The sequence below is a fragment of the Ictidomys tridecemlineatus genome, chromosome 9, assembly GCF_052094955.1.
Source record: "Ictidomys tridecemlineatus isolate mIctTri1 chromosome 9, mIctTri1.hap1, whole genome shotgun sequence".
Classification (NCBI taxonomy): Eukaryota; Metazoa; Chordata; class Mammalia; order Rodentia; family Sciuridae; genus Ictidomys; species Ictidomys tridecemlineatus.
Genome location: NC_135485.1, coordinates 4,940,067 through 4,953,718, shown reverse-complemented (window position 1 = coordinate 4,953,718; position 13,652 = coordinate 4,940,067). Strand labels below are relative to the sequence as shown.

Below are 13,652 nucleotides of genomic sequence, written 5' to 3'. Positions count from 1 at the left end.
TTAGGACAGAGAATGACTTCTAGGGAAATGGGTCTGAGGCCTGCAAGTCAGGGCTTGAGGGCTCCAGTGTGGGAGACAGGCAACCAGGACAGGCAGCTGGCAGATGTCAATCATGGATGGCATTTTAAATGAAATAATTAAAACTATCATAATGATTATAAAGTGATTGCTAATAATTATATAATTAATGCATTTCTAGAAAAAAAGATAAAAATGACATGATGAATTAACCAGTGGAGAAAATCAGATTGGAAAACTGTGCTCACTCTCATGAAAACCATGCACAGGGTGAATCAGGAAAGCTAATGGGATAGCGAGGGGCTGCAGTGTCCCCTTCATCCCGGGAAGAGGGTGTCTGACATGGCTCCTGAGAGAACAGGGTGGGAGCCCCGTCACAGCGCAGCCTGGTGACCTGTTTTCTTCCCGCTTCAGAAAGGGAGGTTGAACTGTGACCCCACGTTTGAACTTGAAGAGATGATTCTAGAATCCAAGCCCCTTCACAAAAAGAAGAAGAGGTTGGCAAAGCACAGGTCCAAAGATGGCACCAAGGACAGCTGCCCCCTGGTGAGTGCTTCAGGAGTGTCCCCAGGGCTGGGGGAGAGTGTGGAGCGAGGCGCAGCCAAGGGGCAGGGCGGGCCTCTTGCCCTTCCAAGCTTAAGCAGCTGGATATCCCGAGTCCCTGCCCTGCAGCCGCGGGGACCCCCTCCTCCTCCTCACCTCCCCTTCTTTCTGGGTCCCTGTGTCTCCACATGGCTCTCACAGAAGGACACCAGTCACTGGCTTTAGGACCCACCCTAACCCACTCTCGGTCACCAACTCCATCACACCAGCAAGATCCCGTTTCAGAGAGGCCACGGGCACCCGTACCAGGGCTCAGGACTTGAGTCTATTTGGTGGGATGCATTTTGACCCTCAACAGCCCCATCCCTATAAAAAATTTGGTTTGGTTTTAAAGCATTGGTATCAAGATGAATATAGTCTGTGGTGCCAAGGTTCCTTGTTTTCCTCTGATTTTAAAAGAAAATAAACACCTTCATCCCCTCTGAAGTCTCGGGGCCCTCAGCCCTGAGCAGCTGTGGGTGTTGCAGAGACAGAGCCCCCTGCCCTGCGAGCGCGAGGAGCACAACAGGGGAGCGTGCTTCCCACGCCACCTGCATCAGTGTGTGGCTTTGGGGGCCACTGGACAGTGTCAGCGAGCATCTGTGGTGTGGGGGGTCCTGGCACCTGCTCCTGGGGGAGCCCTAGGATTCTCCTGGCCCCAGCCCCTTGCACCGCGTCTGGTACTTCTTCTCCCCCATGCTCCTCTCTCGTAGGCCCAGTGAACACCCACAGGCTTGGGAAGCCAAGCTGGGGACCTTCACTCCATCGTCCTGTAACGTGGCATTTGAGGGGATGTGAAGCTTAAAACTGAGGAAAACCCTTGTCCGCCATCCCCCTCAGAAGCAGCCACTCTCTCAGTCCACACCTCCCCAGGCACTGGGCTGGACCCCGCAGGGCCAGACCTGAAGCTCCTGTTGCTTCCTTTGTGTCCCTTGCCGCGGGTCCCTGGACAGTGCTCCACTGCTCAGTCACCTCTCTGTGCTCTCTGACAGAACGGACACCTGCAGCAGTGTTTGGAGACAGTGCGGAAGGAATTCATCATATTCAACAGAGAGAAGTAAGTCCACACTGAGCCCGGCAGAGCCTTTCAGCTCGGCCACACCCTCCTGGGAGAACCACGGTCAGTGAAGGCTGCCCCGAGGCCCCGGGCATGTCCCCCAGGAGCTGGTCAGCCAAGGAGGTGGAGGACGCAGACTTGGGCCCAGCTGGTGTTAAGATCTGGGGGCTCAAATGCCAGAGGCTGGTTTGTCAGAGCAGAGGCATGGGAGGGACACCCCGTGGGACACAACTGACCCAGGCCCAGGGCTGACAGAGAGAGCTCAGTGGCGTCCCCTCCCCTCCAGGAGGGTCCATCCATTTTCAACAGATGACAGCAGCACAGGGGTCACTTTAGAGGAAAGGCAGCCCTGGGCTGTGGCTTCCACCACAGGTGCCGGCCCAGCCTGGGGATCAGGGATGCTTCTGGAGGGACTGTGCCCACCTGAGTCCTGAGCAAGGCAGAGGGGAAAGACATCCAGGTGAGGTGCGGGACAAGCCACAGAGAAGGGAGGCTGCAGGGCAGGTGGGGACCGGCCGATGGGCAAGTGCTTGAGTTCCCAAAGGGGGCAGGGAGGTGAAGGGCAGGGCAGGGCGGGTCTGCTCCCAGTGAGGGCTGCAGAAGGGGAGCTGACACCATGCGTAGTGACGGGCCATTGCAGATCCTGGGCAGTCCAGGCTGCTGTAGGCTCCCAGCCCTTCCCCAGCCCTAGACAACTGGGCCCAGGAGCTTGAGCTCAGAAACCGTCTGTGACCATGGGCTCAGGCAGCCTCCTGGGTCAGGCATCTGCTCTGAATGGCCCAGCTGCACCTAGAGAGCCCGGCTGGCAATGGGAGCCCACGAAGGCGGAGCAGAGCAGAGCCTGAGCCGGCAGCAACACATTTCACATTTCTCTGTGTCCCAGAAGATGCTTCAATTTGGATTCCACAGTGTGTCCCTCTGAAAGCAAATGGGAATGGGCTCCTCCCCAGGGGTCATTTAGGGGTTGAGTCTGGCTGCTTTTAGCTTCACCCAATTCAATGCTCCCCCCGAGTGGAGAGGGAAATCGATTAGGAAAACGTAGACTTGCCCGGTGTGCCGAGCGGCCCTTGGAGACTTACTGTCATGGCTCTGCAGTGAGGCTGGCACCGACTGCAGATTCTGGCAAAGTCAAGGAAGAGAGTAGGAGTCATTTTCCAAACAGAGGGGTGGCAGGAACGGTGTTGGCATACACAGGCAGCATGGATGAGGTGGCCAGAGGGCACGGGTGAGTCGGGACTGCCTTCCTGCTCCTGTGTCCGCCTCACTGCCTACCTGGCTGCTCCCAGGGCGGCTGCCAGGGCAGGGGTGCCTCTGCTCACCTGCAGTATGAAGGTACTCGTGGGAGGGCCCGGCCTTGACCCCTCAAGATGCAGCCCAAGACCCCCCTCCCTGGCAGATCCCATCCTGCCTTGTCACATGGGAGACACATCCCCTCCCCGCAGCATGCCCTGCCCCAGTTTCTCCACTGTAAATAAGTCGATCATGATGCACAAGCTGCCTGAAACCAAGGAAAATGTGGGACCATGTGTCCTCCTCTTCTCTCTCAATCCCTTGTTTGAGCACCTGCTGTGTTGGCACTTAAGTATCTGAAAAATTAAACCAAGGCCCTTCTTCCCAACGTCCCCCGTGTGTCATGTGGGAGGAGATATCCAGGCATGCTGAGCCCGGAGCCTGGCTTGTGGACCAAGCCTGGGCCCTGTGGGTCAGTCTCCTTTCTTTCTCCACAGACCTGGCCATTGGCCTCCACAGACTGCCCCTGCCCATGTGCAGCAGGTGCGGGCCTCTTCTGTGGAGGGCACCATGGGCCCAGCAGCCCCTGTCAGAATCATCTGGGGTGACCTTATAGTTGTGCAGCTGGTATAGGTTATATTGTGTACCCTAAAGTCCTAACCCCCAGGACCAGTGAATGTGGCCTTATTGGACATAGGGTCATGGCAGATGTAATGAGTTAGGATGAAGCTCTTGTGGAGTAGGGAGGGCCCTGAGTCCAACATGGCTGGTGTCCTAATAGGAGAAGAGACACAGACCCCCAGGACCAGTGAATGTGGCCTTATTGGACATAGGGTCATGGCAGATGTAATGAGTTAGGATGAAGCTCTTGTGGAGTAGGGAGGGCCCTGAGTCCAACATGGCTGGTGTCCTAATAGGAGAAGAGACACAGACCCGTGAGAAGGCCATGTGGGGAGGAAGGCGGGGACTGAGTGGTGGGTCTGCCGCCCAGAGGCCAGCAGCCACCAGCAGCGGGAGAAGCAGGACCAGGCTCTCCCTCGCAGCCCTCCCTGCGGGAGCCACCCCACTGCACCCTGGTGTCTGTCTCTGGCCTCCAGAGCTCTGGAAGAGCTTTCGACTGCTTTAAGCCCCTAGTTGGTGGTGTCCTGCCCTAACACAGCACCCTGGTCCACACTTTCTGAACCAGAAGTGGACAGAGGAGGCCTGGACCTTCTTTTGAACATGCCTGTTCATTCTGACACCTGAGCCTTGTCTGCGGACAGCACTGTGCCCAACCGCGCAGCTTCTGTTTGGTGCTGAGTCATAGGATCTCCTAACACTGCAGACCCTCCCAGCCCTTGTCCCCTCCCCCAGCGTATCCAACGCCTGGCCCTCCCTCCCTGGCCGAAGGACACTAGTGGGCTCACTTTGTGCGACTTGCTGTCTCCCGCATGGTGCGGGTCTGCCTGCTTCCTCGGCTGGAAAAGGCTCTTGGCAAAGAGAAGGTCCCTGCAGCTCCCGCCACAGTGAAGAAGCCGCCATCTGCATAACCCCTGAGGGCCGGGGCCCTGGGGCAGACCATCACCACACCCCCTGCAGGAGACACATTCAGCCACTTGACAGTCACACCATAATCCTGGATTGGTCCCTGAAGAAGCAGAATTGAGTCTGGCAGGACCCAGGTCCTCAGGATGCCCGCAGCCTATGGGTAGAGCAATACCAAGCCTTGCAGGCTGCCAGGGCACAGTCACCAGCGCAGGGACACAGGAAGTGTCCTGGGCCTACCCTCTCTGGACCTTAGTTTCTAGACAGAGAGCAAAATTAAAATCAGTTCTGCCCAGTGTCCTGCAAAAGCAGCTTATTATTGGCTACTGGTCTCAACCAGCAAAAGGCCATGAGCCAGGTGGAGCACTTGCTTCCAGGGACCAGCTAAGCTCCTTCATTTTGAGAAATGCACAGTGGGGCTTGTCCCCTTCTTTTTAGCCAAGGATCTGAGCAGGAATGACTTTTCCAAGAGGTTTGTTCAGCAGCATTTGACAGAGTTTCTCAGAATAAGAAAAAGGGGTGTAGGTAGCCAAAGTTTCTGTCCTTCTTACTCCTAAGGAAACGGCAGATTTAAAATCACCCTAAAGCTGCCTCTGGAACCCACAAGAATATTATTACACCTTAAAATTCTGCATTTAACACACTTAATTCTATTGATAGTAACAGCAATCGGCATCCTTATGTGATTTTATGGTTTTAGGTTGTGTCCTTGAATCCTGGGCTTCTCAATCTTGCCACTCCTGAAATCTGCCATCTCCTGTGGTCAGTTCTTGGCTGTGGATTGCACTGATCGTGGTAGGATGATTGAGGAGTGGGACTCCTCTTGGGCTTGGGAACCTGATGGAATGGGACAGACCCTGGTCTTGCTTCTCAGGGTGCTGTGACCTGGTGAGGTCCCAAGCCTCTCTGAGCCTCAGGTTCCCCTTCTGTGCCAGCAAAATGCCTGGGTATCAATGGCTCCTAGACTCCACCAAGGTCTGTGCCATTTGCAAAGTGTGTTGACATTTCTTTGATCTCATCACCAGCCTCAACAGTGAGGAAGGGAGACCCAATTCCTTGTGTTTTGCAGATTGGCTTGTGAAGTGGGGAAAGCCCTTGGCACAAGCCTCTCAAACCCCTGGGACACAGCGAACGTAGAATTCGGAACGTAAAAAGGTTTCTGAATTCAAGGCTGGCACACAGAGGCTCCTCCTAGTCTGGGGTTAAACAGGGCGGCCCAGACCTTGGTGTCTGGGTGAGGATGCAGAGGTAGCGCCACCTCCAGTGAGCTGGGCCTCGGGAGTTCCTCCCACCAGGTGCAGATGGGGAGCGAGGCTGGGCCTGAGACCTGCACCCACAGGAGGGGAAGTGGCCTGGGACAATCAGCTCAGAGACCTGCAACCGGCAGGAGGCCCTTCAGGTGGGAGTGAAGGCAGCCACAAGGCTGCTCAATCCGCAGGCTCTTCATGGTGCAGTGAAAACTCAAAATCAAGAAATTGCATGGGAAATCAGGGCCGTGTCAGGTTCGCTCAGGTTTCAATCAGAGGAAATTGCAGCCCAGTTTCAAGAGGTTGGCTGATCCTGACGTGTTCGTTGCAGCCGATAAAAGATGAAACAGAAAATGAACAGGACACAGACAAAGCTCACCGTGATTCCTGAGTGTGTTGAAAGCTGCCGAATGCCGTGCCCTGGGCTTGAGATCAATTTCACTTGCTCCACAGTTAATCCTCCTTGCCGCCTGGATTTGCAAGTGTGTGTTGACATCGGGAGGGACCAGCCGGAGGTCGCTTTGGGTTCCACTCACCATACAACACCATCTCATCCTCAGTTCTGATTCCTGCACACACTGTCCCTCGTGGAGCTCAGCGGGGGTGCTGCTCCGCCAGCTCCCGCCACCTCCTCTCCTCACTCCCGTGAGCACCTGCAGCATGGCAGGCATCAGGAGCAGGGCAGGGTGCCCGAGAGGCTGGCACAGCTGATTAAATGCTCAGCCCCCCAGGAGCAATACACACTGAACTCATGCCTGGGCACAACCAGTCACACGGCCCCACCCAACCCCAGGGGAGCTGGGAAGTGTCACCCTGCCACATGCCAAGAGGAGCAGCCCAGTGGAACTATTGGCCACCGACCCATCAGCCCCCAGTGGAGGCCCTTCCTGTGTCCTCCCCATGTCAAGGAGGACCCAGTAAATACCACCCTTACCCCAGCAGACACACAGCCGCTCAGCCTCACCCCTGAGTCTAGAGGAGTCTGCTGGTAACAGTAGCCAGGAAGGATCATGGGGAAGGGTACTTAGCCTGGAAGACAGGAACCGCAGGGTCCTGTATTCAAATCCTGGGCACCTCTGTAAAGCTCTGTGACCTACAACCAGTTCTCATCCACTTTCTGGTCCCTTTCTTCCCCTTGGGTGGGTGCTGTTCCTCCTGATCCTGGGTGGGTAGACGCCAACAGAACCATCCCTGGCTACTCAGAACCCACCTCCGCCACCCCTTCCTTTCTCCAGAGCGGAACCAGCCCTGGCTACCCAGAACTCCTACCAAACCCTGCTCTGCCACCTTACACCAACACCCACAGTTCAACTGGCTTCCTGCAAAGGCTTCTTCAAATACACACTGCTTCAGGCAACACAGGATAAAGCAGACAGAATCCTACAGCTTCTGGCCAAGGGCTCTCATTGAATTTATGAGATAAGAATTGCTACCAGGTGATCATCCCAGTAAACGAGGAGCCTCAAAGGGAAACAGCGAGTTGTATGGAGTTTACTTGAGGAAGAGAAATCTCATCAGGGGCTAGAAGGATGTTGTACCCCTCAGAGCCCCTTAGGAAACACCAAGTGGAGTTTACTTACAGAGGCCCATTTCCATCACCGTGGATGTGGGGCACAGACGGCTGGCTACATTGCTTTGCCAAGAAGGGGAGGGGAGATAAGGGTCCAGGGACAAATAGAGCCACCAAGGACCCACTCCCCATAACTAAGTCCCCCTCCTACAGTCCCCCTACCTCCCACAGACACTCAGCCACGAACCATCACAGGATTAATCCACTGAGGGGGTCAGAGCTTTCATGATCCAACCACCTCCCAAAGCCCTTTCTCTGGACATTGTTGCCCTGGGGACCGAACCTTCAACACATGAGCCTCGGGGATCATTCCAGGTCCAAATGATAGCAGGGCATTGAGACCTACTGCCCAGGAGCCCTGTAGGAGGAACGACTGGACCCCTCGCCCCATGGGATCGTGAGCACGGCAGGAGAGTTTGCTAATGATTTTACGTGCACACTTACACTGCCACTCAATAAGCACTGCGTCAAACACTGTCTGTGTTCATTTGTTTAAGCCCAGGGGTACGCACGTACACACAAAATAATGACGTGTCCCGACTCCTTCAGCCACGAGGTCAGAAGTCCCTGCACATGAGCTCACACCATCCAAAGTCCACAAGGGCTGCCAGCTTGACAACCCAATCACTGTCCCGCCAGGACATCCTGCGTACTCGGGTTGATCACAGCCACCTCCCTTCCCCTGGGGTGCTGAGACAGCCCCCCAGCCTGGGCACCTGCTGCCATGAGGGTGAGGCGCAGGCTGGCCGCCAACGCCTTTACCCACCCCCCATCCCTTCAGCACACCGTGCTGGGCACTTGCCCCTGGCTGGTCACCATGCTGGGGCTGTGAGGCCTCAGATGGCACTCTGTGACTCTGCCCAGTGGAAGAGAGACCCAAACCAGACAGCAGCCCGGTTCTAGGTTCTGGGTCCACGCCCTGGTTCCCAGCTTGTGGGCCTATTAATCAGCTTGTTCACTGCTGTGACCAAAGACCTGATGAGAACAGCACAGAGTGGCAGAGCTCAGCTGGGACTCACAGTTCCAGGGTCTCCGTCCCTGCAGGGCCGGCTCCATGGCTCTGGGCCACAGGTGAGGCAGAGCATCATTTCAGAAGAGGTGGTGGGAGAAGGCAGGTCAGGACTGGCCTCCAGGAAGCAGAGAGACTCCGCTCATGAGGGATGAAATGTATACCCCAAAGGCAGGTCCCTGGTGAGGCCCCCTCCAGCCACACCCACCTGCCCACAGTTACCACCCCGTTAATCCCCATCAGGAATCGATGCACTGATTAGGTCACGGCTCTCCTGAGCCAGTCCTTCCACCTCTGGACCTTCTTGCATTATCTCACCATAACAGGACCCCTGTGGCCCCCCGTGATCCCGGGGGCTGGACTCCCCCCTCAGCCTGCTGCCCTGTTTCGTCCACCCTGGGTCCTGATCTCCTGGCCACTCCTGCGTGTTTCAATGGTACCCACCACTCCTCAGGGGCTTCTGCCCTGACCCCCATCCAGGATGAGGCCTACTGACCCAGCTGGGGGTGGGGGTCATCATCAGGAAACAGTCATCGGTGCCATGTCAGGAGGCCTTGCTGACCCTCAGTTTCTCTTTGAGGAGACTCAGTTGTCCCCTGGGTACAGATGAGGAGAGAGGCTGGAGGAGAGGCCAAGCTCCTGGCCAGAGCCGGGACTCTGCTCTTCCCTGCAGCCCTCTACACAGCACCACAGGGTCAGGTGAGACCAGCCGGTGACATGGGTCACGTGAGAGCATTGCAAAACACTTTTGCCTTTTAAACTGCAACATACAAAGAAGCCGGCCTCTCTCAAATGGGAGGTGGGGCCTCACCTGTGGCTGGTTGCCTAAGAACGATGTGGCGCTGAGCTGGACCGGTCCTGGCGTGGTCAGAGCATGTAGATTGGTTTGCTTACCCGCATTGATTCTCTTGTTCTCCTCTGTGGGGCTTCGCTTTTGCAAACTGCCTGGAGCCTGGTTCATTACCAACTGCCACGTGTCCTTCTCCTGCAGAGCACCTCTGCTGAGCCGGGTCCTCCCCCAGGGCACTTCCCCCAGGGATTCACTGCTGGAGTTCAAAGGTGGAGGGCTCATACTCATCACTCAGGATTCTGGTCACAAAGATGACGATTAACCTGATAAGTTTCCTGAGAAATTAAATGTTCCTGTCATTGTGGAGATAACTAGCCAATTTGCATGAATGGAATTGAGCCACCTCTGGTAGTGTGTGTAAACTCTCCCCACTTCCTCTGGAGTCAGATTCCTGGGCCGCAGGCGCGTCCTCTAAGTGAGCTCTTGGTGCAGCGTGATGGATTTGGGCCTTTGTCTCCATTCACAAATCCCCATTTGCAGCGTGAGCTTTTCTAATTCCTTCAGAGCGTGGAAAAGACCATGGTGGGGCCAAGCTGCGCACCTCATAGCTGCTGGGGGCAGAGGGCAAGAGAAAGGGGCAGACCCACTCCCTCAGCCAGGTCCACCACCCAGTTACAGCCACGGCCCAGTAATCCACGGAGCCACGGGTCCTTCAAAGGGTCAATCACTGATGAGGTCGGAGCCCTCCTGATCAATCGCCGCCCAACACCCCATCCCTGAACACTGCTGCTCAGGGGACCAAGTCTTGAGTTGAATGAGCCTTTGGGGACGATCCGGTCCACAACAGGGGGGTCTTTCTTGATTATGTCTCTTGCTCAGACAGGAGCCTGGGACTGAGCTGCAAGGACATGACCCCCGTCATTGAGCTCCTGCACTTGGCCCCTCCCCCGCTCTCAGTGACTCTGCTGCTCCTCCTGATAGCTCTGGCCCAGAGGGTGGGCCATGGCTGAAGCCCCGAGCTCTCGGGAGGGCCTGGTCCTTGCTTTCACTTTCCCAGCCTTGGCCCTCTTGTCCCCTCACTCACCCACAATGTCCCATTGCAGAAGCCCATCTAGTGCCTGAAGGCCACCTCAAGTGCTGTCTCCTGCAGAAAGTCTCTCCTGAGCCCCACGAGATTTCAGAGCCCACCTGTCCCTCATGGGCGCCCACGTCACTGTCTCGACTCTGTCTTGTAATAACTACTGAAGTTCCGTGTCTGGAGGGGGCCACGCTGGCCCTCCACACGAGCTGTGTAGGCATGCCCTGCTATTCTAAGACACCCAAACCCAGGGCTGGGCACTTAACAGACTGTCTCCATGGGGCTCCTTTGTCCTTCATGTGCAGAGAACTCTGCAGCATCACCTTGTAAGCCAGACCAGGAGGCCCTGCCTCGAAGCCCGGTCCTGTCCTCAGGATGATGGGCCTTAGCCATGGCCACTTGCCAGCCATCCTGCCTGGGGAGCTGCGGGGGCAGAGGAACAGACCCCCATCGCGGGCCTTGTGGGGACAGAGCAAGGGACAGGAGCCACAACTCATGGCCTCGTGAGACAGTGTTGCCCCTGGTGCTTCTGTGTCACCTAAAGGACGCACTCCATACCTACGCTGTCACAGACGCTCTGCTCAACACTGTCACACACGTTCACAGGCACAGCTGTGGCCACCCAAGGCATGGGCTGTGCTGTGCTTGTCCTGAGGTCACTTACAGTGCCCTGCAAGTGACAAGCACACACAGACACTTGCTGCGTAAGCTGACATCAGTTTCATGAGGACAGCGGTGACTGACAGCCGGCTCTGGGCCGACTGGCAGAAGCCCGCTAGTGTCCAGCCAGGCTGCTCTCAGCCGGAACAACAAGGTGGAACTAGGAGCCATCTGTGTCGTTCCCAGCCCTATTAGGACACTTCGCACACGCTCTCCGACCCCAGCCTCCCGCCAAGTCCCCAGTAGAATCTCCACCTTCAGACGAGGACACTGAGGCTCAGACGAAGCTCAACAACTCGAGCCATGAGACCCAAGTAGCGGGTGTTGAGGGACATTCTAAAATCCCTCACTGCCCCCGGGAAGGGCTCACCTCTGTCTCTGGCCGGCACCAATCACAGACAGTGGCAGCTGTGGACAGGAGAGGATGAACCTGAACTTGACGATCAAAAAGGGAGGATGTTGAGATACGCAGACGATGGCCAGGTGGCCAGCTGCTAAGAAATGCAGGGTTCAGAATCCAGTCCCTGACATTACCCCGGGGTGTTTTGTCTGTCCATGTTTGACTGTTTGATATTTATTGTGGGATTGTTTGATCAGTGACCATCTCCCCCTTTAGACAGTACGCCCTGTGAAGACGGGGAACGTGGCTGTTGGCTTGCCAGGGTACCTGCTCCCAGGCATGACGGGGGACCTCGGCAGGCATTCAGCAGGGACACCCTGAACCATGCTGGGGGGCTCACCCAGCACCTTGCTGGCTGTGAACTGGGTGAATTTCTCTACAGTCTCTGTATTCTTCACGGGGAGCCAAGACAGAGAAGCCGAGGCTCTGTGCGTTCAGCAGGTCACAGGTCACGGAGCACAGCACCCTGCCCCCCTCGCAGGAAGGCAGGCCCAAGGCTGTGCTTGCCCAGGTACCTCCCCTGAACCTGCGGCTGCACCCCAGCTCCTCAACACTAATGCAGCTCCACGCTGTTCTTGTTTGCAGGCTCAGGCGGCAGCAGGGACCAGGCGGCCAGATGTTGGACACGGAAGGCCGAGCTGTGAGTCAGACCCAGAGCAAGCTCCAGGACGGGTGCAACAACAACATCCTGGCCCACGCCTGCTCCCGGGGCTGCAGCAGCTAAACTTCCACCTGCAGATGCCCAGTGGGCCACAGGCGCCTCTGCCCTGCCCACCCAGAGCCACACTCTGTGCTAAGGCGGTCCCCATCTCACCCTGAAAACATCAGATGCAGAAAGAGACCTGGACTTAGAGCTGGAAAGTCTGGGTTCTGGTCCCTGCGTCCCACTGATTTGCTGTGTGACCTTGGACAAGTCACATCTTCTGTGCCTCAGTTTTCTGAATCTGCCAAAGGGGTCAAACAGCTCTCCGCCCCACCTCCAGATACGAGGTCGTTGTGAGACTCCAGTTGGATAACAGACATGCAAGACCTTAGGCGTTTGTAAAGTTGTCTATACACACAACGTAGAATCTCATCTTTGAAGTGCACTCCCATTCCCCAAAGCAATGAGACCACTGCAACCTGGCAGCTGGGCCCATCCTGGCTTGTCAGATGGCACTCTGGAAGACGGCATTCCTGAGGACAGCGTAAATGCTGGATGCGTTTACCCTCCTATGGCAACTCTACTCCCACATCCTGGAGCAATCCCGACGTGTCTCCATTCACATCCTCGGCTGGCCACAGACGCCCTGCCTTCTGGCACGGTGCAGACCAGCCTGGTCCCCACGGTCACCGTGCTCCTCCCGGGTTCACAGAAGACCCTCCCACCTCTAACTTCAGCAGTCTCCCTCCCTCCTCCCCCCCCCCCCCGAAGGCCCTTTGCTGGAGTCAGGTCACTGGTCAGCATTTACTCCCACAGTGTCAACCAGCTCCCCCAAAACCCAGCCCTGCCACAGAACTCCCACCCCCTCGTGCACCCCCGTCTTCCTTCCCAGGGGGGCCGTAGACGGGCTCGTGGGCACCACTGTTCAGAGGGCACCTGACCAGCCCTGATGGGCAGCTGCCTGTGGCTGTCTTAGGAATGGTGCATGTTTGGAAAGTCTGTGCTCAAGGAAAGTTTATGCTAAAGACTGCTTTCTGGCCCAGTCAGGGGCAGCCTGCCCTGGACCTGGGAGATGCTGAGGCTTGGCAGTGAAGGCTGGAGCATGGTCAGGCTGGCCAACCAGAAGATCGCAGGCCAGGCACGTGATGGCCCGAGCGCCAGTCTCCTCACTTTAAAATGGAATAAAAGGACCAACCGCGGGGTCCTGCATGTGACAGGCCCGGCACGGTGGACAACCCACTGGACGCCACCATCGTCATCACCATCATCCGTGTCAGTGCAACCCCATCGTCCTTTGGAGAGACCCCTGGTGCGGGCTGGGTGGGCCGGTGGTTTTCTGCGGGTCCAGCCTGGCTCGCCTTTGGGATTCTTTGCGTCTTCTCCCCGAGGCTTTGTTGTCCACACGCCCTGCCTAGAGTTCAATTGCTTTTACTTTTTTATGGGGTTCCCATTTTTCATTTTTACATGAGATCAATCGATCCTCGGGGCCGTCTAGGTCCCTAGATTCTTAAGGGACATTTTAACATATGACAAGGTTTTATATTTTTATTTAGGAAAAAAGTCTTTGTTTTCCTTCCTGGGACTGGGGCTCTGTGGAGCCTGCTTTGCCCACGTCAGTCTGTGTTCTGCCCACTACTTGGTCTCTGGTCCCCGTCTGGCACCGTCCTGCCCCCTCCAGGAAACAATGGCCGCCCCCCTCTTCACTGTGACCCTGGGCCGTTAGGATTTCCCACGGGGCTGAGTCAGAGGTGGGAGCTGAGTGGAAGCAGCCCTGTGGACAGTGGATTTCCTGGCCTGGCTCTGTCAAGTCTGCGTTCCTTGTTGAGAATAAACTGTTTCTCGGA

The 13,652-nt window shown here is 56.5% G+C and overlaps 1 protein-coding gene and 1 long non-coding RNA gene across 7 annotated transcripts in view; one reads left to right on the top strand and one right to left on the bottom strand.

Moving 5' to 3' along the window:
- The window catches only part of Stk32b (serine/threonine kinase 32B), a 277,224-nt gene extending 263,572 nt beyond the window's left edge, over window positions 1-13,652 (top strand). For 4 of the 6 annotated variants that reach the window (XM_078021019.1, XM_078021021.1, XM_078021017.1 and 1 more), the window contains 4 exons: window positions 433-564; window positions 1,593-1,657; window positions 1,944-2,117; window positions 11,751-11,987. In XM_078021019.1, coding sequence (XP_077877145.1) covers window positions 433-564; window positions 1,593-1,657; window positions 1,944-2,091 — 345 coding nt within the window. In that variant the 3' untranslated portion in view covers window positions 2,092-2,117; window positions 11,751-11,987. Of the gene's footprint in view, window positions 1-432; window positions 565-1,592; window positions 1,658-1,943; window positions 2,118-11,750 lie in introns of all 6 variants that reach the window. The other 2 variants (XM_078021018.1, XM_005318974.5) reach the window with 2 other exon arrangements.
- On the bottom strand, window positions 156-8,919 carry LOC144366607 (uncharacterized). The gene is made up of 4 exons (XR_013425683.1): window positions 4,294-8,919; window positions 2,737-2,976; window positions 1,894-2,087; window positions 156-1,601 (listed from the first exon to the last, which is right to left on the bottom strand). It is a non-coding gene; the product is annotated as an uncharacterized LOC144366607 (long non-coding RNA).